This window comes from Coenobita brevimanus, chromosome 57 (genome assembly GCF_032717465.1).
Source record: "Coenobita brevimanus isolate Jiangsu-jjx chromosome 57, ASM3271746v2, whole genome shotgun sequence".
Lineage (NCBI taxonomy): Eukaryota > Metazoa > Arthropoda > Malacostraca > Decapoda > Coenobitidae > Coenobita > Coenobita brevimanus.
Window position 1 is genome coordinate 961,856 of NC_137010.1, and position 25,439 is coordinate 987,294.

At 42.7% G+C, this 25,439-nt stretch overlaps 1 protein-coding gene and 1 non-coding gene across 2 annotated transcripts; one reads left to right on the top strand and one right to left on the bottom strand.

The window, feature by feature from the left end:
- Positions 1-301: 301 nt before the first annotated feature.
- On the top strand, positions 302-19,383 carry LOC145402174 (uncharacterized). The gene is made up of 26 exons (XM_080274291.1): positions 302-409; positions 2,230-2,379; positions 3,099-3,292; positions 4,406-4,532; positions 4,963-5,092; positions 5,778-6,001; positions 6,256-6,590; positions 7,112-7,348; positions 7,599-7,831; positions 8,207-8,336; positions 9,206-9,409; positions 9,529-9,659; positions 10,554-10,793; positions 10,997-11,142; positions 11,607-11,743; positions 12,126-12,294; positions 12,414-12,597; positions 13,031-13,227; positions 13,688-13,832; positions 14,344-14,441; positions 15,100-15,241; positions 16,012-16,178; positions 16,942-17,178; positions 17,668-17,883; positions 18,761-18,983; positions 19,256-19,383. Exons 2-26 carry the CDS (start codon positions 2,242-2,244, stop codon positions 19,381-19,383), a joined length of 4,512 nt encoding a protein of 1,503 aa, XP_080130417.1. The 5' UTR covers positions 302-409; positions 2,230-2,241.
- On the bottom strand, positions 3,588-3,706 carry LOC145402427 (5S ribosomal RNA). The gene has a single exon (XR_013897771.1). It is a non-coding gene; the product is annotated as a 5S ribosomal RNA (ribosomal RNA).
- Positions 19,384-25,439: the final 6,056 nt, after the last annotated feature.

Below are 25,439 nucleotides of genomic sequence, written 5' to 3' on the forward strand. Positions count from 1 at the left end.
AGAAAATTATCTTGAATCATCAAATATTAGGGTAAACTTGGAAGATCAAATGAAAAAGACTGTCTATTTTACTTCCGGTTTCCATGTAAACAAAGGCCGGGTATAAACAACACCATTTAACAAAAAGCAGTGATTCATTGGTAAAAACTTTACTTTCATTAAAGACGTAGGTATTTTAGGCACTGCTCAATAGATTACCATTGGGTTAGTCAATATAAAATTACAAGATGGGAGGGCAAATCGTGTGTGTTGGATGACGCTGTAATGGCTGGCAGAGCAGCTTCTCATTGGCTGAATTTTCCTCGCAATGGCCTAGTGGAGGTGGACTGGAGCCACACCTCTGCCCACCACCGCGCCTCACTCCCTGCTACACGGAAACAACCAACCTCGGGCTTCAGAATCGGTATATGTAAGTACGGAAAGAACTGTAAGCCTTTGAAAAACTGAAGAACAAGGAGATGCATGCAATGTTGCCACGTATGGTGCATTTTGTCTTTATAGAGGAATTATTACATTTCCCAGGGTTTACATGAAGATGATGGCTAAAAATAGACATCCCCGTTATGTGAGGATACCTGGATAAACTACACTATGCATATACTGCCTGATAAATGTTATTGGTACCTGATCAGTTATTACATTGACCGAAAATTAGAGAAAATGGATGGTAATGATTATGGGGAACCTTATTTATTTTAATTTGGCACGTCCCACCCGGTGATAAGAAAGTAGTTGACACTCTTACCCCTACATTATGATCCAGGAATTCAGGGAGAAGGTGTAATTGGCATGTATGCTTGGGAGGTTGTTTGTATTAATTCACAAGACTACCATAGCATACCTGAATGTGACTCATGAATTTACAGGAAAACAGGTGGACAGCTGTCATACCTGAGAATGATAGTATGTCTCTGATATTGAATGAAGATATAGGCTAAATATTGAAACAAGAAGTAAATAAAGTAAATATAGGAGTACCGGTATGTTTGGTATATCTAGTGAAATAAGAGTGCCACTTGGAGTGATGGTCATGTGCTAAGTGCAGGCTTAAATCTCCATGAAGGCAGCTGGTTGTGCATTAATCTTAGTTGTGGAATGCCACTGGGTGTAGAGGTTAGCCATTTACTCCTAGTTCTTCTGAATTACAGTAGCTTGGCCTTGGGGTGATACAGCAGTACACTTGTCGGTTTTGTAACCATTTTATCCTTAAGAGAAATTTCCTGCCTACCATATGTTTCTGGACTGTGTAGTGTGGAGTGGAGGGAGGGGATTCACCAGTGAAGCAGCAGTAAGAGTTGAAATCATCACCACCTTTGTATCACAGGCATTATGTAGTGTGCCTTATTCAGTGTACATAAACTGCTGGGTATGTGGTATATTTTCATTTGTTCATACTTGTATCAGCCCTACCATTTCTTGTATAGCATGTCAGTTATACTTAAAGTGATGTGTGTTGTTCAGAATGATTTTTTTTTTTTTTTTTAACTGAATGGAAGATTTACTATATTCTTCTTCAGCAAGCTATAGAACATAAAAAGTTGAATACCAAGCAGGCATTGAAAACTAAAAGTAAAAATGACCCAGCAACTGATTGTCTAATGTAGTGCTGTGAGTAATGGGGTGATGTCACTGCCTGCAGTGCATAAAGAAAATATGATATTATGGCAAAAGTAGACACTTTATAGTATTTAAGCATCCAGGCTTAATAGAAAATATTTTCAGGATTTTTTTCCAACTACAGTATACCTACAAACAGTGCAAGTACTGTACTATATCTATTCTTCCTCTTAAGGGGTGGAAGGAGTTAGCACTTAAATATCACCCAGGTGGCATAGAGATTAGAGTGCCCTAGTCAGAAGGATGAACTTGCTTATGTGTATTCCCCACAGGGTGTTTGGAGGTTTTTTGACCATGTAATGCTATCAAGGGAAGTAGCCAGCTCATCTGCCAATATCTTTAAATGTACAGAACTTTGGTAGCGTAGTCTTGGAGGAGTACGGTAGTATTTTTTGCAATCGCAGGCTCGTGTGAACATGCATCTGGTGTATTGCAGGCTGAAGTTGCTCTTCCTCTGCAGTCCACCAGCTGCCTTTCAGGGGATAGGGAAAAGATTGAGGGTTTTTTGTATAAGGGCAGCTCCACCACGGGGTCATATCAGAATTATGATGTGAAGGCATAAAATGGGATTAGATTTTTTTTTTTTTTTTAAATCTAAATTTTCCCATGCAGAAGTGAGCAGTGATGGAGAAGATAGTGTACGGTGGTGTGAGTCTGGAGATTCCCTCAGAGATCTGCGGAGACATCAACCTTCTGTTTGACATCATCTCGCCGGAGACATGGAACAACCACCTCACAGATGAACACAGAGAAATGCTAATGGTACGTTTTTGTGGTTATTAGCAATTTCATGGTTATTTGCTGATTCACCTTAATCTCTCTCTCTCTCTCTCTCTCTCTCTCTCTCTCTCTCTCTCTGTTACTACAGTAATAAATGCTAATATAGTAATATTTGCACTTCCAGTCTCTACTGGTATATCTGCCCAAGGTGCTTTGTCTGTCAGTATCTTAATCTTCTTCTCTGCTTATATTTATTTATTAATAACCAGTGAGCAGCAGTATATGCCAGTTTTTCATCATCATCATTCATCATCATCACCACCCCCATCATCATCATCATCATTATCATCATCATCATTATCACCATCATTATCATCATCATCATCACCCTTATCACCATCATCATTATCATCATCATCATCACCCTTATCATCATCATCATTATCATCATCATCATCACCCTTATCACCATCATCATTATCATCATCATCACCACCCTTATCACCATCATCATTATCATCATCATCATCACCCTTATCACCATCATCATCATTCATCATCATCACCACCCCCATCATCATCATTATCATCATCATCATCACCCTTATCACCATCATCATTATCATCATCATCATCACCCTTATCACCATCATCATTATCATCATCATCATCATCATCATCATCATCATCATCATCATCATCATCCTGACCTCTTTTCTCATCTGAGGATTTTTCATCCCCAGTATTTTCCTCTTTCTCAGGGATATTTGCCCGAGTTCCCACAGAATGACCTCGAGGAGAAGACACGCACACTGGAGATGTTTTTCATGGATGAGAACTTCCGGCACGGGACGCCTCTCCGCATCTTCCACGAACAGCTGTGCAAAGGATTCTTCAACCCGGAGATTGCCAAGATGCGCGCCATTCACAAGAAAATCCTGTACAGGGAGTATAGGTCAGTTGGATTACATGTGGCAGGGCATAGTCTGGGGGAAGTTGGTTAAATTGCTGTATTTATTAATTATTTAGATTATTTATCATTCAACACAAGTGCCATCACATTGGGGAACATTGTTGCTGAAGACCAAGCACGAGAGGTACATGACTGCAAAGGAATACATCGATGCATATCATTCATTCATTCATTGCCAGACGCCATGTATCCCAAATGGGGTGGCCAAGGGCTTAGAGTTAATTGTTTTACAGGGAGGGGCACTAATCCTCCACCAACCCCACTTGACACGTAGGGATGCCAACAGCATCTGGTGTTCCCAGGCGGTCACCCATCCAAGTACTAACCAGACCCAACGTTGCTTAACTTCGCTGATCGGATGGGAAGCGGTGTACTCAACGTGGCATGGCCGTTGGCACCGATGTATATGTGGGGAAAAAATTATCATACTGAGTAGTTACAAACACAGTAATTAAACAACACGGTAGATTATTTATTTTGTATTTTTTTGGCATATTTTAGTCTGCATATGAGTATCTACCACCTCAGTAGGGATGTCGTTTTCAGTTTATTCATGCTACTTAGAGATGATATTATTCTGTTTATGCCTCATGTGTCATTAGTGAAGAGCTTGATGAAGCCTATGTCTAACCATTTTAAGTTTGAATAGTGTATGCTAATGTGAATAAAATCATCTGGGGATTGTAAGAATAAACTGCCATCAGGTTGAAGGGGTTGACTTTTTTTTTTTTTTTTTTTAAACAGTGAATGAATTATAGTCTACGTCAGTCCATTTTTACTCATTTTGCTTATAATTACCACCTCTCTATCTTAAATGCTGAGTTGTTACAGTAGTTTAACGCAAGAACATGATCCCAGTCATAAAGAAGCGCTATGAAGTGGGTGTAGAACCATAACATTGTTTTTTTTTGGAGGGGGGGGACACTGAACCATGTAAAGTAAGCTGCAAAAGGAAGAAAATCTGGGCCAGGTTAGTGTGAAAGAACTATAGTCCCTTTTGCCTGATCATGGGCCCTTCCTACCACCAGATGAATTTATTCAGCGTAGGGAAGAATGCTTGGAGTGGAAATGTTATCTGTTTGTTCACACACACAGGTACCGTCAAAAACAGTACCTCCACCACACCCTAGAGGAGACACTGGTGCGGAGGAAACGAGTGTTGGACATCGTGACCAACATGCCACCCGATGATGTGCCCAAGATACCTCGACTGCCCCCATTGGTAAGTCCATGCACAGCTGAACAATAGCACACCTCATTGAAATTGTTTCATTATTAAGGTGTTGGCAAATTAACATTTATGAATAAAAATAAAAAGGGATGAGAGGTATACTACAGATAAGATGAAGGGACAAGATTGAGGAAGATGTGTTGGAATTCATTATGTTGTCGTCAGTTATTGCTGAGGCTGTTAGCATATGAAGTGAAGAATGTTAAAGGCATAAGTGATGACTGAGATAGTCCATATTGCTGGGCACCTTGTTTGATAGGTTTTTGTACTCTTTTAATACAATACCTTTACTTTTATCTGTTTGTTACCCACCCCTTTGCAATTGTGACAAATTATGTTGCAGTAATATCACCACCTCTCATATTCTTTCTCTCTTATTATGTGTATATTGAATGCTGCTGAATAGGCTGTTTCTTTTCAGCACAACAAAAAGAAAAGTTCCCGCACCTCCATCGAGTATTGCACCAAGAAGCGTTACTTCCGTGAGCTGGCAGCCGTCAGAGCCGAAGCCGATGACAACAGTGAACTCTCTGATGATGAAATTTATCCAGGTAGGTCACTCAGTCACTTTAGCTTGGGCTGTTTGAACAGGTAGCTTATTTGTTATTATTAAGTATCTTCCCCACCACAGACGATGGACAAAGTCCCCTTCCCCTCCAAATATCGCTAACAAATAACTAATAGTAGGGTAGGATGCTGTAAGACGTAGCCACTTCAGCAAACAGTGATAGGTGTTGGTGATAACACAGTAAGCAGGAAGATGTCTTTCTTCATTTTGTTCTCTGCATCTCAGGATGATTATTCAATTTAAGATTTACATTTCAGACCAGAGGTGTTAGATGCACAGTAACCATAATAAATCCCATAGTTGCAAGAGACCATTCCTGAGGTAAATAAAATTAAGTGGCAATAGCAAGAATACCCTAAATATTACCAGCATTCAAGGATTTAATTATGTTGGAGAGAAGCTGTGTCATCAGCTTGATAATGAGCTGTTAGGTGGTAATTATTTTTGGCATTTTTGCATACCTAGAGGGTCCAGGCACATCACTGAACAACAAGTAGCATCATCAGTTTAGTGGTCTGTAGGGGTCACTGGTGGTGATGGTTACGTTAGTGGTAAATGTTCTGGCATTTGTGTGCATCCCCAAGGGGTCCTGAGCCAGCAACATCGGCTTGAATACGGTGGTAACAGTGATGTTGGTAGTAAGTGTTTTGGTATTTGTGGTTCACCAGAGGGTCCAGGTGCATCACTGAACAAGAAGCAACGTCGTCAGCTTGGTGGTCTGGAAGGGTCGCTGCCGGGGGACCTGCTGGCGGTACGAGGGACTCACAGCAGCGGTTCCCTGGCACTGGACCTGGAGCTGCGCATCACACCCACCAGCAACCCACTCGACCTGACTGATGACCACTTCCGCGCCATGCTGGCACAGCACAGGGTCAGAAGGAGCAAGCGTGAGGTTGGTACATGTACTCCAAAGTTCTCCATGACAGTAAATATGTGATTGATGATGATTGATGACAAAGATGATGATGACTGTAGGTGTGTGATTGATGATGATTGGTGATGAAGATGACTAGATATTTTTTTATAATTAAATTTTATTCCTTGATCACCATAAGCATTACCCATGAATGATAAGCAGGGTGAGTGTTAAGGTATAATATAGGATGATGGTGGTAGACATTAAATTAAACCCCTTAACCACTACAGACATCTATAGACCTAGACACGCGAGGCATCACGCTTCAAGACGTCATCAGCCGAGCCCAGACCCAGATGAAACGACCCCCTCAGAGAGCCGTCATCTCCCCACTCACCCTCGACAAACCCCGCAAGAAGGTCAAGATCAAGAAAGAGCCGCAGGGTCCCATCCCACCCACACTTGTTCCAGCGAGTGTGGTTGATTTGCCGGTCAAGGTGAAGCAGGAGGTACCCAGTGATACCGAGTCGTCGTCTTCATCGTCGTCGTCTTCCTCGGTCAGTGACGTGGAGGAGCCGGATATCAAGAAGGAGATCACTACACCACCAAGCAGTACTAAGAGCAGGTGAGATGGTGTGTGTGGCTTTGATCATCATTATTATCTACTGTATTGGTCTGTCTATCTGTTTGTCTGATTTCCTGTTATTCAGTATGTATATTTCTGTATACAGTACTATATACTACTGTACTGTAATTAGCTCTGTCTGTCTTTTTTAATCTATGTAGCTACTTGTCTGTTTAGTCTGTCTGTCAGTTTGCTTTAGAAATGATACTTTATTCCCAGTGTAAACCTAATCTACCATAGGATGAAGGAAGGTAAAGAAACAGATGCTGTGAAGGTGCCTCTCCATGGCGCTCCTCTTTGTGACTTAGGCCTTTGAACCTATGGCTCAACTCAGGCATATAATTTTTTCAATGAGCAAGCAGTTACATTCACTTGAGAGATTGTGTACACAGTTAAATACAGCCATTCAGCTTTATGGAAACTTTAATTACAAATCTTTTTTGTAATTATTCATGAACTGGTAGCAAGAAAGATTGTCAATATGGTGACAAACTTACTGTATGTCAACTTTCCATTCTCAGGGTAAGCAGTAGTAAAGGTGTTCGGATAAAGACAGAGCCTGATGCCCCTCCTCCTCCCCCCTTACCCCCTGAGGAGCTGGACCTACTGGGAGGGATGCTGGGGGGTGGAATGGTGGCAGGGGGTGAGGTGAAGGACGAAAAGCTGGACATAATGGTGAAGGAGGAGCCAATGGAGGACCAGGTCACAGCCGCCATAGAAACCTCATCAGAACTCACCGCCGCACTGGAGAGCATCGGGTGAGTCCTTGTTGACGTTTTTGGTGGCTGGGGATGACTGGGTGAGGCTTTGTTGATGTTTTTGACAGATGTTAAGGATAGATCTTTCTAACTGTAGGGGTTGGATATAGCCTAATGTCCCCTGCAGTATGAGGAACCTTTCCTGAGTTGAATAAAATTGCATGGTAATAGGATGACTAAATGAAAAAGGATGTGTCTCTCGGATTCAAGGGGTTTAATATTTTTTTTTTACTTCTCTGTTCCACCCTAGAGCCTGCATTGCACCTGAACTGACCCAGGAGACCCACATCTGCTTCTTCAGTCTGGTGCGGGACATCATCTGCTCAACGGGGGAGCAGCGGATGACGCGGGCACAGCTGGAGTCCAGTATAAGGGTGTGGCAGGAGTCGGCTATCTCACCCCTCAATGAGTGGTACGGCCTTACACCTTCCTGGGTCGCCATCCTCCCATCCGCCATCAATTTCCTCTGTGGACATTTTGCAGGTGAGTTAGTTAGGTTTCTGGGTGAAGTTTTGATGTCATCCAAGTGCAGAGAAAAGTTGTGAGCCAGTGAGTTTACTTTTGACAGTGTGGACAGCCCAGTAGAAAAATTTGACAAATAAGAACTAAATGATACTTGGTGTACAGTCACAGCTTGTTAACTTTTTTACCACTCCCCAATGCATCTGTTCAGCTGGGGGTAACATCTCACAGTGAAAAGATTAAGGTTAAGGAAGATTATTCTTATAACATATGTGTGAGATGCTCATCCTGATATTAATAACATCACCTGAAGGTAGCAAGATGGAAGCAATGTGAAATACCATCATAGTGAGTGGAGTAACCTGTGTTAATGCATGATTTCCATCTCCCTACCAGACGTACAGCCGACAGACTTTGTACCATACATCGAGTACAAGAGTGGGCTGAAGGTGTACCAGTGGATAGGGGCCGGCAGGGACAGTGATGGACACCTAGAGCCACTTGCACAGTTCTGGCTGACTAACAAGTGAGAGAGAGAGAGAGTTGGTGTGTTATCATCCCTGTCTTATTTTACCTCATTTTCATTAGCCTTGTTTCTTTTACTACTTCATCACTTTATATGAATTAAGAAAAATCCATGTCTGCCTAATTCTTTGTGTGTGAGACTAGTTTTATGAATATATATGTATGTTTAGCTTTTCATCTTCTCTCATGTATAGTCCATCACCTTATCTGTTGTTATATTATCCTGTTCACTACAGGAGACCAACCTAAAATATAAAAGATACCATTTTCTATCTAAGGAAGAACAATATTAAATAGAAATCTCTGCCCACCCATTTTCTTTTCAAACTGTCACTCACGCACAATATCAGTTTAGCCGTTTCAGTTCAGTGATGTCATATTACAGTTTCTTTTTGCTGCATCAGATTATTTTAACAGCTTGGGAGAGGACCTACATTAGTGAAGGGGTTATTAACCCATTCTCTTCTGAAATGTCTCTCCTTAACCGAAGGAGGATGTCTGTAGATAGTATCTGTGGATAGTAAAGATAAAATAAAAGTGATGTCAACAGCATCAAGGGGTTATTCTGTCGTGCTGATCTCTAGATCGTCTAGTAGTGGTGACCAGATAGAGGATGATGGTGTGGGGAATAGAGTGAAGGTGGGTGATGGTGAGGAGGACAGTGACCTCATACCACTGCCTTGCTGCTACACTCACTCTCACAGTCTCACACTAGCCTGTCACACTCATTCATAGATCACCAATGAGCAGTGATTGGATTGAGGATGATGCAGCAGGTGGAGCAAAGGTGAATAGTGGTGAGGACAGTGACATCATCTAACCACCTTACTACTATACGTACTCTCCTAATCTACTACATTCCATTCATAGATCATCCATGAGCGGTGAGTGGATAGAGGATGATGCAGCAGGGAGTGGGGCAAAGGTGGGTGATGGTGAGGACAGTGACATCATCCCACCACCACGCTGCTACACCTCCTGGACAGTGCAACCCGCCACCGACCCCGAGAAAGAGGCGTACAGGACACAGGAGAAGCTCAGATACGAGAAGCCACACAAGGCATATACGTTCAGGCAAGCTTTCTGTGCTGTGGTCTCTTTGTATACTAGTGGAAGGAGAGTGATGATGATGATGATGATAATAAAAGAGATAATGATGATAATGAGAGTCTCTAAAATATGTTGTGTTGCAGAATGCATGGGTATGAGAGTGTGGTGGGTCCGGTGAAGGGCATCTACACACAACAGACAGGACTCAACAAGGCTCGTGGCCATTCCCTCCTCGTACCTGACCGGCCTGCGTACGTCACCATACTCTCCCTCGGTCAGTGCCACCTCAGTGTATATATACAGCGTGGAAATTGGGGACATTTTTATCTATCTGTATCTATCTGTCAGTCTGTCTGCATATTCCCAGATGTCTTAATCCTACAAGGGGTGGTTACAGACATATCACCTAGTCACTCTGTCCTTTGCATTTCACCATAGCAAATTAAAATAATCTAGCATTATATCCTTTTTACCCTACTTAAAATTGTCATCTCTCCTCATTGAATGCTGTAACAGTATATTTATACTGGAATATGGGGTTAGTCACCAAGAAGTGCCATGGAAAGGATATAGAGCCATAGTATTGTCTTATTCTGCCACTGAGCTATATGAACTAAGTTGCAAAAGGACAAAAATTTGGGCCAGGCTAAGGTGAAAAGAATATATTCAGAATATTTTGTAACATACACACCAGGCATGAGAGATTATCCACTTCCCTCGCACAGCTCTCCATAGGTAATTATAAAAGGCTGACAGGAGCGAGAATAATATAAGAGAGACATCAAAGTATGAGAGAATTCCTAACTCCTTCTCTACCAGTGATCTCTCGTAAGCAGAATAAAATTATTGTCTAGAAATGAAATGTAAGAGACATGTTGGTGGACACAATAATGCTGAAGATATGGAACATAGATTGTTCATTTACCCTTGTTGTTTTGGCACTGGGTCTCATCTGGAGAACTGCAGACTGGAGTTGCCTTTTTCCTGCAGTCCATATTTCTCCTTTTGAGAGACAGGGAATGAGTTGAGGACAGTTATGCAGTTATATCAGTGCCTAGCATGTGAAGGTGTTGTCTCCAGCATCCTCTACACCTCAAAGTAGGTTATATAGGGTTGACAGTTACCATATTCATTTCCCCTGACCCTTTTTTTTTTTTCTTCGCCACAGTTCGTGATGCAGTAGCACGATTACCAAATGGCGAGGGCACACGCTCAGACATCTGTGAGCTGCTGAAGGAGTCACAGTACCTGGCACCGCTGACCAGCCCTGCCGCAGAGAATAACTTAAATAGTGTGGTGTCGGGCGCACTAGACCGCCTGCACTACGAGAATGATCCCTGCGTCAAGTACGATACCCCCCGCAAGCTGTGGATATACCTTCACCGCAACAGGAACGAGGAAGAGTTTGGTGAGTCACTGGATGATGTAGTTTTGTTGATGGTCGGTGGTATGGGAATGTCTTGTTTGTGAGTTTTGATGTGTTTGTCTTTTTGTTGTTGCCTGTATCTATCTTACCTTTCCAGTCTTTGATTCCCACATTATATCATGAAATATAAAATCGACAGGTGTTTCATAAATGCTTGTGTGTAACCTATTATCTGGTACTCTCAGAACGTATGCACCACCTCAATGGTCCCGGTGGCAGCAAGGTGAAGAAGCCGGCGCCTCGGAGACACAGCCGGGCCAAGACCAAAGATGCCCTGCCCGTCAAGGTGTCGCCTGCACCCTCCCTCGACACCCTGCCATCACCCACCAAGGTAAAGTATGGCCACTTCTGCAATTTTTCATTATAAATGTACAAAATCTTTTCCAGGGCACCCTGATTTTCTTGTACCTTGTGTTTTTCTTGTTTCTGGACTCTTCTTGATGCTGGCGAGGGTTGCCTTCATGTAGTGGCATTGATATACTGAACAGCTTGTCTGCCTAGCTACACAGATGTCGCTCAGCTTACTCGCTATCCCTCAAAAGGATACAGCTGTAGTTTTTTTTTTTTTCTGCCATTGAACCACATGAAATATATTGCAAACCGACAGAAATATGGGCCAGGTTAAGATAAAAAGAGTATAGTTGGCCACAAGTACCAAGCTGTCTGATAAATACAGAAATTTAGTAGCTCTGTCTCATTCATGAATGATGTGAGTGTAGCAGCAGGTGTATTTTTATGACGTGTGGGTTTTAAGGACGAAGGAAGACACACAACAATTTTATTTCTCCCTCTTAGGGCGATGGTGGTCAGGTGCGAGTGAAGACGGAGGAGGTAGCGAGTGCCACCCTGGCCAAAACAAAGGCACCCGAGAGCCCTGTTAAGCTCGATCACCTCACACCAGCTGCTGTTGGCAAGGCCCTGTCCTCTGTAAGACTTTTTTTTTTTTTTTCCAGGCTTATTTTTACCATTTTAAAATCAGCTTATTGTTTACCTTTTCGTATGTTTCTTTCTGTTTATGAGTGGTGTGCCAAATAATAATGATGATGGTGATGATGATGTGGTGAGTTTGTTTATTAGCAAGATGGAGAATTATGATTATGATGTGTTGACTATTTGTTTGTGTTTATTAGTAGGACGTAGAATATGAGGGAGGGTTGACTGAGGTGGGGGAGGGGGGCAGACTGCATGGTGGGTGGCAGAGCGAATTCAAGGCATTTTGTCTGCGGCCACCCTTTGCAGGATTGGGACATCGGGCTGTAGATAAATAGGTAGGTAGACGTAGAGTAATAATGATGTGATGACTGTTCCCTGGCAGGTTGGTGGTGTACGTGGTGGTGTGGGCGGCAGCAGTGTCCAGACCATACAGGTGTCCACGGCAGGAGGTGTGCAGACCATCAAAGTGGCCCTTCCTCCCGGTGCACAGACCATCACTAAGGTCGCCCCACACCAGTTGGCCAAGGTCCCTCCAGCAGCAATTACAAAGGTTAGTGTAAAGTTGCTGAAAGAGAGAGAGAGAGAGAGAGAGAGATCTTTGTTATCAGTGTGCGTGTGTGTAAAAATTCCTGCCACTCATCACCCACAATCCGTCATTATTTTTATCAGGTTGGGAGCCAGGCAGTGAGTCGCAGTGGTGGAGGAGGTTTGAGTAAGGGTGGCGGTGGTGGTGGCGGAGGTGGTGTGAAAGCCAGCCACATACAGGGTGCGGTGCTACAATCAGCGGTAACGGGACAACCACTGGGGCCAGAGTCTGTTCTTACCACACAGCAGATCACCACTCTTGCTCAGGGTAAATAGGCTTCATTTTTTATCAGTGTGTGAATAGCTTTTTTTTTTTTTTTTTTGTGAAGTGGATCTATAAAATTGCGCTCTGTCTGTGATGTGACATTTACAAGGTGGAGTCAGGATTCTGAGGCCTAAATGGTGAGTGAATGAGTGTCTGGCCCTTTTTTTTTTTTTACTGAATATGCAGGTGATAGTTCCCCCTCTTCATACTTTATCCCACCTTGTTTTTGGATCCAACCTTACCACATCCTTAAGTGGGAGAAAAAGGCCTGGATGATGACCAGAAGTGATGCTGGTGATGATTGTGTTGATGATGATGTGATGGTGACTTATATTGATGGTGATGGTTATTGATGATAGTGATGAATTATGTTGATAGTGATGGTGATACTGCTGCTGCTGATAATGATGATGATGATGATGATGGCACTGTTCAGGTGGTGGCAGTGTGGGCAGCAAGAACCGTTCACCCGTTGTGACGTTGACGACACGAGAGGCAGCGAGACTGCCTCCTGCTGCCCCTCCCTCAGTGTCACACCCCCGTCCCCCCAACCCCACTCCTGGTTCCACCCCAACCACCGCCACACACCACCATCACCACCACCATGCACAACACACTGCATTGGCAACACAGGTCAGTGCTTTTGGCATGTTATGTGTTAATGCCCATCCACATATCATTGGACACTGTAGAGTTTGAGCTATTGTTAACATACCTTGTCTCACTATAACTACAGGTAATAGATGTTTTGTAAGATGCATATAGCCTTCCAAATCCAAATATTCAATTTCCAAAAACTTCCACTCTTCAAAATATATACTTTTATCATGCAAAAAAAGGGTGTCCTCACACAGTGAAAATATATTTGAAAATATAATTTATTTGTGGACACATAACATCAGGTGATATTACAGATACAAGGCACTGGTGCAATAGTGGTCATGTTACTGGAGCTTTCTTTCTCTCTCTCTCTCTCTCTCTCTCTTTTTTTTGGGGGGGGGAGTTAAATTCTTTGGGCTCAAACTTTGTGGATTTGAGAGTTTGTACTGCAGCAGGACTTGCCACAGTAGCCTAAACTAGTGTGTGCTGACAGGTTGGGGGTAGTGGTGTGAGTGTGGGTAAGCTGGGCAGCACAGCCACAGTGGTCAACATGGGTACAGCAGCAGCCACCCAGAAGTCCAGTCTGTTCTCACTAGGCGGCATCAAACTACTCCAGGCCACACCACAGCAAATCGCAGGTACACACACACACACACACACGCTGGGTTTGACGTGTGCGGTAATGGCTGATTAATTTTACTCCTGTTAATGTTGTATTTAATTTAACTCTTTCTCTGTGATGATGGCTCTTTAATTTAATTCTTGCAGCTGCCAGATTTACGAATTTCTGTAAGATTGACGACTGTATTTAATTCATGCCAGTTCCAGATAATTTTTACTGTTTGGGAAAGGTCTGTCGTATTAAAGTTGTTGATTAAGGCAATGTCTAATCCTACCTGTTCAGGTGTTATAAGTAGAATGAAATGGTCAGGAAATATTAAGAATAAGATAAAAAAAGATAATTATAGGCCCAGTGAGTTAATGCCCGCAGTCTGAGAGGTGTCCCCCTTCTGTAGACATCATCATCATAATCCAGAATTTCTTTCCCACCTCACAGCAAGAGCAGTGTGCGGATAATTATACTAACATGATGATGATTAATGGTAATGATGGTGGTGATGTTGAGCTTGATTTTGCACATTGCAGCAGCGGGTAAGGGTCGATCCAACTCGCCGACGGTGGTGAACTCGATTGCCAAGCTGCAGACGCTGATGGTGGACGGCAAGGTGCTCATGCAGGGAGGAAAGGTGAGGCTTGGGAGAGTTGCGCTTTGTACTCTAAGGGGATAGATAGTGGTGTGTGTGAGGGAGGGTGCACTGCAGTGGAAAGAGACGTTTCAATAGACTTTGAGAATGAAGCAAAATATTAGCAAAAGAGAGAAAGAAGAGGAAGAGGAGTGCTTGAGAGAGTGAGAGCTGCACTTACATTGGTGAGACAGAAAAGAAGAAAAGCTTTTTGAGAGTGTGAAAGTGATACGTGAGGCTTGAGGTGATTCTGTCATGGCCATTCCCTGTTTGGTGGTTCCCAGAAGAGAGCAAAGTGTTGGGAGATGATGAGAGAACAAATGGTACAGTATGTAGCAGATAAGGAGATATATTTGGCAGCAAGGTACTCAGTGGAAAGGGGAGTGACGGAGGGTGGGATTGTTCTACTTTAGATTTTGAGTTGAGGGATGATTATAGCGTATATTGTGGGAGGAGGATTGTGTGAGCAGGCTAGGAGATGGTAGTGCATGTGGATGATATGTTGTGAAATATGGAGGAGGACGGTATTTGGTGATGTGCTGTTAAAGGATGATAATTAAGAATATATACAAAGAAGGGTGGTGTGTTGTTGGAAGTATAGCAGAAGACTTTATTTATTCATTTATTTATTTATTTATAGTGTTTTATTATTTTATCCCAGGTTGGTCAAGCGCTGGCAGGGAATGTGAGTGTTGGTGGCGGTGTTGGTGGGAAGCAGGTGATCACTGGTGTGTTCCCTGGGCAGCAGATTGCAACTGTGGAGTCTTTGCTGAGCCAGGGGGACAAGACACACCAGATACAGGGTAAGTGCTAGTGATGCTGATGGTGGGGTTATTGTCTCATTAATGTGTAGTAGCTATTTCTCATGGGCTGCAGGAGAGGGATGCCTTCATGTGGTGGCACCAGTCTGATTGGGTGGTGGAGCTGTCTGTTAGTCAAATATCCCTCAGTCCTCTTGCTGTCCCCCAAAAGAAGCATGGGGGTCTATGAAATTGAGTCTGGGAATAGTACAACTGATGTTTTTTGCAGATTGGTAGCTCATTCAGATGCCAAAACCAGCTTAATTATTTCCCAACAGTTGCTGGGAGATGATGGGAAAAAAGAAATTTGAGAAGTGTGATAAGATTTGTAGCCAAGTGAGTCTCAGCATGGACTTTGACTTTCATATACGGTACTTTTGGCTGAGTTTTGTGCTGGAGTGGTGATTGTTGTGATTGGCTGTTGTCAAGCTTGTAGCCACACTTCACTCTCCTGGCAGTACCTACAGGGGTGGACTCTAGACCATTACAGTAAGTTTTCTACAGTCTGTTTACTCTTATTATATTTTGTGTGTGTGTGTGTGTGTGTGTATATGTATGCATGTGTGTGCATGTTTGCGTGCATGTGTGTGTGTGTTTGTGTGTTTGTTTCTGTATTTACCTAGTTGAGATATACAGGAAATGAGCTATGCTCGTCCGGTCCTGTCTCTTTTTCTCATTAAGTCAAGTGTGTGTGTGTGTGTGTGTGTGTGTGTGTGTGTGTGTGTGTGTGGTTAACAGTTATCCATGTTGTAATCAGATGTTATGTGTTGCAGGTGGTGTGATAACAACAGTGGCAGGCAACAAGGTGGCAGGTGGCAACGTGATCCAGGTGGCGGGTGGCACGGGAGGGGTGCAGCGCCTCACTCTGGTGTCACCCCAGGGCACACACGTCCCTCTGTCAGCAGCCAACCAGAGACTTGTCTTGGCTACTGGATCACAGGTGAGGCAGGATAAATGGCAGGACAAAAACATAGCATTTGTTTGTAATCATCATCATCATCATTCTGATCTTTTTTTCTTAACTAAGGATCAGGTGAGGTAGGGAACAGTCCTTTTCTCCTCACCAGGGACTCATACTGCCCACAGGATCACAGACAGGCAGGGTAGGTGGGTGTCAGGCAAGGTAGGTGGGTGTCAGGCAGGGTAGGTAGGTGTCAGGCAGGGTAGGTAGGTGTCAGGCAGGGTAGGTAGGTGTCAGGCAAGGTAGGTGGGTGTCAGGCAAGGTATGTGAGTGTCAGGCAGGGTAGGTAGGTGTCAGGCAGGGTAGGTAGGGTTGTGTTGTTGTCACTTCAGGGCACAAACGTTTCTTTCTCAGACCCCAACCTGAGACTCATGATGGCTACTGGATTGCAAGTGGGCCATGGTATAACTTGTTTTTTTCTTGATGTTTTACTGTGATATTGTTCATTATAGAGAGGATGATTTTTTGAACTAAGAGGGATAGATACAGCCTTCTATAATCCCTCCACTACAAAGGGTGAAACTATCTGGCAATATAGTAGCAAATATAGAAAGTAGTAAGAAATCTTCATGGTGGTGACGATGATGATGGTGATGACGATGATGATGATGATGATGACTAATGCACTCTCCTAAGGTGATTAATGTGTATGGTAATGGAATAATAAGAACAGATATAAAAAGATGTCAATGCATCGTGTGGTTAAAAATCCTTGTACCGTAATATCAACCTTCCCCATCAGGCTGGTAAGCTAGATGGTTCGGGCAACAAAACGCAGGTTGTGCAGACCATCCAGACCCTCCAGCCCGCGGTCCAGCAGAGCAGCCACCCCTCTGTCACCAGCAGCAGCACCTCCACCCCCTCCTCCACTGCTACCACCTCCACCACTGCCACACCTTCCACCACGCCTGCCACCACCACCACCACACCACAGGCACGGTTCTTCTCCGTGGGCCAGCAGCAAAAGACCATTGTGCAGGTGAGGGACAGTGACATATTTGAGTATTAATGTATCCATAGTTCTTTCTTTTTAACCTGTCCCAGAATTTCGTCCTTTGGCGGTGGCAGAAAAAGACAGTGATGTGGCTTTACTTCTTTAACATCTCACTTCTCCATGATCAGCATCAAATTCTTGCATTGATCTGTTGTTATGTCTTGGCATTAAATGGAAAGATTGCAGTTTTAGGGCTAGTTAAGGGAGTAAAAAGAGTACAGCTTAGTGACGTAGTGGGGTAGAGGGCGTGCTGTCAGATATCATCAGTTTTTTTGACTTTTGTACAGCTGTGGTCAGTAATATCGCTCCACTTTTTAATCTAATGATGCTGAAACCCTTACGTGGTATTCTGAAAAGTGTTTGGCCCTGAAGGTTGCATCACTGGGTTTTGAAAGTCTTTGCTCGCCATCTCGTTATTCATTGTAAGGCAGTGGGTCGATATGAGTGTCCGCAATAGTACATTTAACCCTCCAGGGCCTGAATGTTGCCGGGAAGCCATCAGTGCTGTCAGCCAGTGGTCTTCGTCTGGTCCAGCCGGGTGTGAGTGGCGGAGGTAGTGGTGGTGGCAGTGCAACAGCAGCAGTGGCGGTGGCGGGTGGTGCCACGGCGACTGGCAATCTCATCACCATTGGGGGCAAACAGGTCCTTCTCACATCCAAACCATTCACACAACAGGGACACTTACAGCAGGTTGGTGGACTACAGTTTATTTGCAATATAACACCTTCACACTGGCAACAAAGCAGTGCCCCCCCATACTTCCTTTGCTGATGATTTTATTTGGGTTAGGAGAGACACTTTGAGCTGGAGGGGTGTGATTAGCTTTCATACTGGCAGCTGGTTATACTCACGTCCAGGCCTTATACACAGCAGGTTAATGTGGGGGTTGCCATACCAGGTCACCAGGTGGTTCATGACTGGTTGGCTTACATGGTTAATGTTTTCATGGAGTAAGAATAAGGAGGTTTCTTGCACCTCCTCCACAGCAGTTTATTTTGTATATAACATGTGTCCCATGTGTTTAGTTGAAAGTGTGTATGTGCTGGTGGATCATTTAAAACTGTTTTGTGTTTACCAGTATGTGTGATAGCTGAGAGACTAATTGTTTTGTCAGTGAGATTGCCTTCTGTTTTCCAGCACTGACCTGCTGGAGTGGGTAACAGCAGTCATGTATAAAAAAAAAAAAAATATTGTAATACTAGCATATTAATGATAGAAGACAAAACTATGCATCAAAAAGCATCCATAGCCTATGAAAAAGTTACCCTAAATTTCATTTACAAATAATAATGGTACTGTACATAAATCCCTGAATTTGGAATTACTATTTCCGCTATATTGCACTGTATATTTAAAAAATGCACTTTGAGCTTAGAAGTTAAGCATTTCCCTTTGTTATTTCCAGAGCCAAGCCATCACATATATTAGTGGATAATAGGTTTAGGATGTTGAAGTCAATATTATGCCTCATTGATGACGTACATATTTACAATGACGTCAGTAGTTTTGGAGATGTAAATTCTCATCATAGATGCTGGTGACCAAGTCCTCATCGTGTGTGCCACAGGTAATGCTAACGAGTGGGAACCTGAAGGGTGGTCTACAGGCAGGCCCCGGGACACCAGGTGGTGGTGGTGGGGCAAGTCAGGGGGCGGTGGTGGTGGCCAGCGGAGCGGGGGGACAGATTGTACTGCCGGCCTCAGCGCTGCAGGGGTCACACGTCAAGGGACTTCAGGCCTTCCATACACTCAAGGTTATCCCGGCATCGCAGGTTACACAGCAGCAGAGAGGTCAGTCCTGTGGCAGTAGTAGTTGTAGTTGTTGTAGTAGTAGCAGGAAGTAGTAGTGGGGTAGTAGTACATGTATTAGTAGTATGTTAGTCTTGAGGTTGTAACAGCAGCTCAGATTACTGGTGCAATTATCTACCACTGTTTCTGTGTATGTGACTGCCTTTATATCTAACTACAGTACTTTTCTGAGTCAGCCTGTGTTCTGTATGTTTCTTTGTGTCAGTCTCTCTCTGTCACTTAGCTGATCCGTGCCCCATACTGTGTCATTTCAGGTAAGCCAGTGTTAGCAAGGATAGTGTCCCCAGCTGCAGTGAGGGGAACAGTGCCCACCACATCTGTTACCACACCACCACCACCACAACAACAACAGCAACAGCAACACGACACATCCAAGTCATAAACACCACACACAACCAACACCACACTAGGTTGGCGGACATATGTTTAATTTATTCTTAACACCACCACCATCTCAACAGCAGTGTGCATCAAAGTCGTAAATAACACACACACACACACACACACACACACACACACACACAGCCCATGGGATGTTTGGTAGGAGGATGTCTGTTTTATTATATCACCACCACCACCACACACTGAATTCATAAGTGCCACACACACCTCCACTCATTTGGTGTGAGGAAGTCTGTTTACTTGTATTCTTAACATTACCAGCGATATTGAAATAACAGTATGCATCTAAGTCACAAACACCACACACATTCCTCAACACATTCACTATTATTACCTCTCTTTACTGCCACTGGTGAGGAACCTACACATAGTGATGCTGTGTGGCCTGGATGGAGTGAAGAAGCTGCATTGGCCACCCTGAAGCCAGTCTCCTCATATTACCCTGCACCTTTGCTGAGGGTTATGACCCTGGTCTGACCCCAGCAAGATGCTGTTGACCACAAGGGGCACTGGTTCTCTATTTGATGTATGTACTCTGTATTGAACTGTACCGTACCTCTAGGATGGTCCCACAGAAGCAATGCCATACCTGTGGTTGATGGGTCTGCTTATTTAGACAGACCAGGGTTAATCAGTAAGAACAACAATCTCTTTAGTTTTACCCTTGCCAAAGTCAGGCGATTTATTCAGCTTAGGGAAGCTATTTTGTGCTGTAAATACTCATTATATATATTGCCCTTTTATGTGTCCATATCAAACATTAAGATGGCATAGTTATGTAGTCTCCTCCACTGCAGAACTGTCAGACCACTTGAGGTCTCGGTGGATGAACATGTGGTAAGGTGTATCCAGTACCCACACAATTTTCTCTCAACATCCCTCATTCATACACCCAGGGTTGGAAGCCAGAGTAGATCAGGTTTCCCATATCATAGTCATTTTACTTTAACGTGGCCCAGATTTTTTTCCTTTTGGAGCTTATTTCATGTAGCTCAGAGGCAGAATAAGACAATACTGTTGCCCTGAATCCTTTCTGCTGCACTTCTTCATGACTTGCATCATATTCTAGCATCGATCTCTTGCTACAGCTCAGCATTCAAGATGGAGAGATGGCAGTTTAGGGTCAAGTTAGAGTAAAACGGGTGTAGTTGATGAGACTTGTATTCAGTGGTTGAGTTGGACAGCGGACAGTAGTTACAGGTGTATTTCTTAAACCTGAGACTGTGAAGGAAAAGTCAAGCCCTTAAATATTTGAAGGGTGAGTTGTTGGACCTGTTAGACTAGCAGATGGTTCAGCAATATTCTAAGTTGCACATACAGGATCGTATTCATGGCGGTTAAGAAAGCTACCTAACACCTCCTTACTTATGTAATTTCCAAACTACCCATTAATATTCTCTTTTCTGCTTCTTTTATTTTTCTTTAGTACTGACATAGACTGCATGAATAACCCACAAGAATATAGTTGTAAGGCAGAATCAAAAGTAAGGAAGAGGTGTTAGTAACCTTCCTGACTGCACTAGAATACTGGCCACAGAAGAGATGGAGGCCAAACCTTTCCCCTTTTGATATATACAGAAAGTCCTTGTCATATGCTGCCATTAATTATTCCATTTTTGTAATAAAGTTCAGTGTTACAAGGTTAGGTTTGGAGGTGTGCCTTTTTCTTCACGTTGCAGGTTTAAGATAGTAGTCTGTCTCGAGTTTGGCAGTTGTATATAGAGGAGCCTCATTGTGCCACAGAACCATCGTCTAAACTATCAACACAGTTCATTTCGTTTCACTTATAAAGGGCCCAATGTGCGTATATGGTTCAGCCTTGGCCACCTAATGGCAGCTTTCCATGCGGTTTGATCTCTGGCAGCCTCCCTATTCAGTCCTTTATACCTGAGGTCATTCTGCAACCTTTGTGCAGGTCTTTTTTGGTCTGCCTTTCACAACCCTACCACTGGCATTCTCACTTCTCACGTTCCACACTCAACTGTCATCCTCTGTTCTCGCAGCATACCCAGGCCATTTCAACCTACCTCTCCTCATCACAGCACAGGTACATTCCAATCCCATCCTTCCTCTTAACTCTTCAGTTGTAATCCTAGCCCCTCCCTCAGACCTCACATTCAAGGACGCACTACATATCCATCTAATCGTCACTTCTGTACGTTTGAGCTTTCGAATATCCTCTCTCCTGACTGCCCATGTCTCACTACCATACAGCATTACACTCCTAACTCATACCACATACAAAGATCCCTGATCATGGAGGGAGAGCTGTCTCGCATGTCAGGAAAGGCAACAGCTCCCTAAACTTCCCCCAGCCACTCATTACCCTAGCCACAGGGCTAACGCCAGCCCCACCTCCAGCACGAAAGATGTTTCCCAACTAATAAAACTCTTACACACACTCAAGAGACACGCCAGCATGATCAATCCTTTCACACCTGACAATCTCTACATGCTCTCCGTGACACACCGCACACATGAAATCAGCATTATCTTGCAGTCTACCTCTAATACCACTATACTGGTTAGTCCTTTTTATATGCTGACTTATACATACAGGGTTTTCATTACAGGCATATATTGCTCCACAAGAAACTCACCTGATGGTATATGCTGTGGGGATGGCTCGGTCCACTGGTGTAGGTGTTGATGGGGCGGTGGGAGTACGATTAAATAAATGATGCTTGATAGACACTGAAAACACAGACTGAGCCATCTTGAGAAATTACCCAGCAGAGTGGAAGAGGAATGTTATGTATAGACCACCATATCATATTTTATTCTTGCTACCACCATGATAGACCTCTCTTGGTAATGGGATGGGCCATATCTAACATCTCCAGTTCAGAAAGTCTCCTCTAAGCTGAATAAAAACATTAGGAAGTAGGCATGAATATATATAATTGAACTGTAGGGGTTACTCCAGGTCAACATCATCACCAGCCAGCCTTCAAGCAATGTAACTCTCGTGTTAAGGAAGACATTTTTGTACTTTTTACCCTGTTGTGATGGGGGGGGCAACTTAATAATTGCAGGGTGTAGATAATTGTTTATTAATTACTGGACACACAGTGACTTTCATGTGTAAAACTGTCGTAGGTGTTTATGTACACAATGTTGTTTACATAGGAAATTTGAAGATTTTCTGTGATAGTCATATTGACATTTTGTGAATATTGTATTTAAAAATCCTTTAATATTTTATGTGACTGAATATGTCAAACATGTTCTCAAGTCATGCAACTATTATAATATACAAAACTAAATTTTCACAGATTACATAATTCTTACTTCCCTCATTAACATAAGCTTTGGTGCTGGAGAAGGACGTCATCATATGATGGCACTGATATACCAGGCAACTCAACCGACTGTATGCAAACATCTCTAAACTCCCTACCTGTTCCCTGAAAGAGTGATCGTAGACTGCAGATGGGCAGCCTCATGCTGCAGTCCACTGGGTTCCCATCCAGATGAGCTTGGAGCCACAAGAACTAGAACTTAAGGTTTCTGTGGGTCACTTAGTGACCTTATATAATGAAATTTTAGGGCAATGTTCAGACTGTATACATTCAGTCTTCCACTTGACTCAATTCATCATCCATGTTAGACTACATGAAGGGTCATCATGTCGTGGGCTTAGAATACCTTTGTGATGTCTTATATTTATTTTTGCATATGCCATGTCAGTATTCTCATGTACAGTATGCTATGCAGGCAGTGCCAGCATTAAACTGTATGTAGTACAGTACAAGTGAACACCAAGGTGTAATATACAATAAGGTGTTATAATGTCCACTTTAACCCAGCACAGAAATACCAACATTCATCAGAATACTGAGCTGAGACTTACATTAGAATATGATGCTAGTCATGAAGTTCCATGAGAAGGATTTAGAGCCATAGTAATGCCTTAATCTGCCAGTGAAGAAAGAAGCTGGAAAATTTTGGAAATCTGCAAAGTTGAGGTGGACAAAGTATAGTCTAAAGCAGCAAAAATGACCCATAAAGTGTTTTTCATGAAATACAGTAACTGGAACTAATAATAGGATAAAGACATGTAATAATTACCTTATCAGTTTATTTTGTTAAGTTTGCCGAGTGTGACAAGAGGAAGGCAGCCACTGATGTTATCAAACCTACTGTGTAAATGAAAGCATCACATTATATCTGTATGGTAGTACAAAAATTATCCTTACACTACATAGTTACTCATCATCAGTTATCAGATTACTGTGATATACCTGCCTAATTTAAGTATTGGTAGACCTAGAGGTGATATTTGCAAAACTTGAAGCCAGTTGGTTCGTCATCATCACCATCACCACCATTACCTTAACCTTTTTAGGACAAACATATGGAATAAGTATGATCCAGAAACACAATACGAAATGCTGTTTTACACATACTTTGACTGTGAGAGCTTTTCACATAACTTTTCCCCTCAGCTTTCAACATTTTCAGATTTTCTTTCCCTTTCCAGAGTCATTCATTCCCACTTATCCCATGCTCCTACCCCCCTCTCTGAGAAAAGAATAAGCTATATATTCATTATGGCTGAGGTAAAAGATAAATAAAAAATAAGGTATATATGTAATAAGAAAATGTAATATACGCCACTTAGGATCCACAGTGTAAATATATAAAAAATATTAAAATGCAGTATAAAAATATTCACACGTACACTTCATCAACTTCAAGTTCCAAGTATCATCCTCCAGTCACCACCTGTAGCTGGCATCATTATCTCATCAGCAGTTAAAGTTTTAATTGTTTATAGACTGTATATAGAAATTCTTATTCTGTATATCAGTTTGCAGTATAGTATCACTAGAGTTGTTACATAAACAGTAACTCTGAAGGTACCATAGCACTTGTTCATGCTGCTTCAAATTAAAAGTGCCTACATTATCATCAGTTGGCACATCCACACACACACATGCATACAACTACAATTCAACAAATTTTGGGCTTAGAACCCTCAGCAACCTAACTTTTAGAGAAACTACCTGCCATACTGTGGTCATCATTATCAATTCAGTATTTTTCCATTTTCACAAAAATCATTCAGTAAATCATTTACTTAAAAGTTAAAATGAATGCTGATACCACGGCTTTAATTTTCTTTTACCAAGCACTGGGTATTTTTATAGTTCATCACCAGCAACATAATAATTGCTTGACAAAGCAAAAAGATAGCAGGGCACTATACAGTACTTCAAGATGCATCACTCTTTCAACACAGGCAGGAGACCATTTCTTAGGATAAATGTACTACAGTGTCACCAATAAATGTCTTGTCCCATCCCCTTCTCTCTCCACTGACTTTAAAATCAAGTGACCCCAAAGCAACAACACTGATAACACTGATCTGAGGCCAAATAAATTCATATATCCACTGCTGCAGATCCATGCAGCAGACTGTCAAATGCCACAGAGAGAGAAGCAGGAGCTATGACAGGATTTTACTGGTGACTAACCAGTGAACGAGCATTTTTGAACAACCAGTCTTCATTTAGGCAATTCCAACTTAAAATTAAATAGTCTTATTTAGTGTAAGCTTGGATGGATCAACACGTATGAGTACCATGAACAATACTCACTCACTAATTTATTGCTATGTTTACCTATAAAGTAGGTGGCATATCTTTTAATATATTTTAACTACCATCAGACAATTGTACTCTGCTTAGGAGAGCTCTCTTATATTACTGGGCTATATTTAACCTCTTGGGAAACGAATCTCTCCAGAGCTGTGTAAAAGACACCTGAGAATAACAAGAAATTTTAAAAATATATTAACACACTCTAGCTGAAGGGACCAAACATCTAATGCATTCACTGAGTATGTTAAATGGTCAGCCCTCGATTAGTGTCACACTACAGTGCTTTACTAGAGCAGGAGGTGAAACATGATTTTAATTCCATGCACTGTCAAAAATGGCTAAAATGCAGGGCAGTGTGATGCACCCACTGCTGAAGAGAAGCCACTCCTGTCAAGTGTATTCATATCCCAAAGTGTTTTTAGCGCAGTTG

Excerpts from the sequence above, each read along its gene's own strand:
- LOC145402174 (XM_080274291.1), top strand. The coding sequence starts at position 2,242 with ATGGAGAAGATAGTGTACGGTGGTGTGAGTCTGGAGATTCCCTCAGAG. Across the intron at positions 9,660-10,553 it reads CGTCACCATACTCTCCCTCG|TTCGTGATGCAGTAGCACGA; the intron begins GTCAGTGCCACC and ends TCTTCGCCACAG. Across the intron at positions 11,744-12,125 it reads AAGGCCCTGTCCTCTGTAAG|GGTTGGTGGTGTACGTGGTG; the intron begins ACTTTTTTTTTT and ends TGTTCCCTGGCA.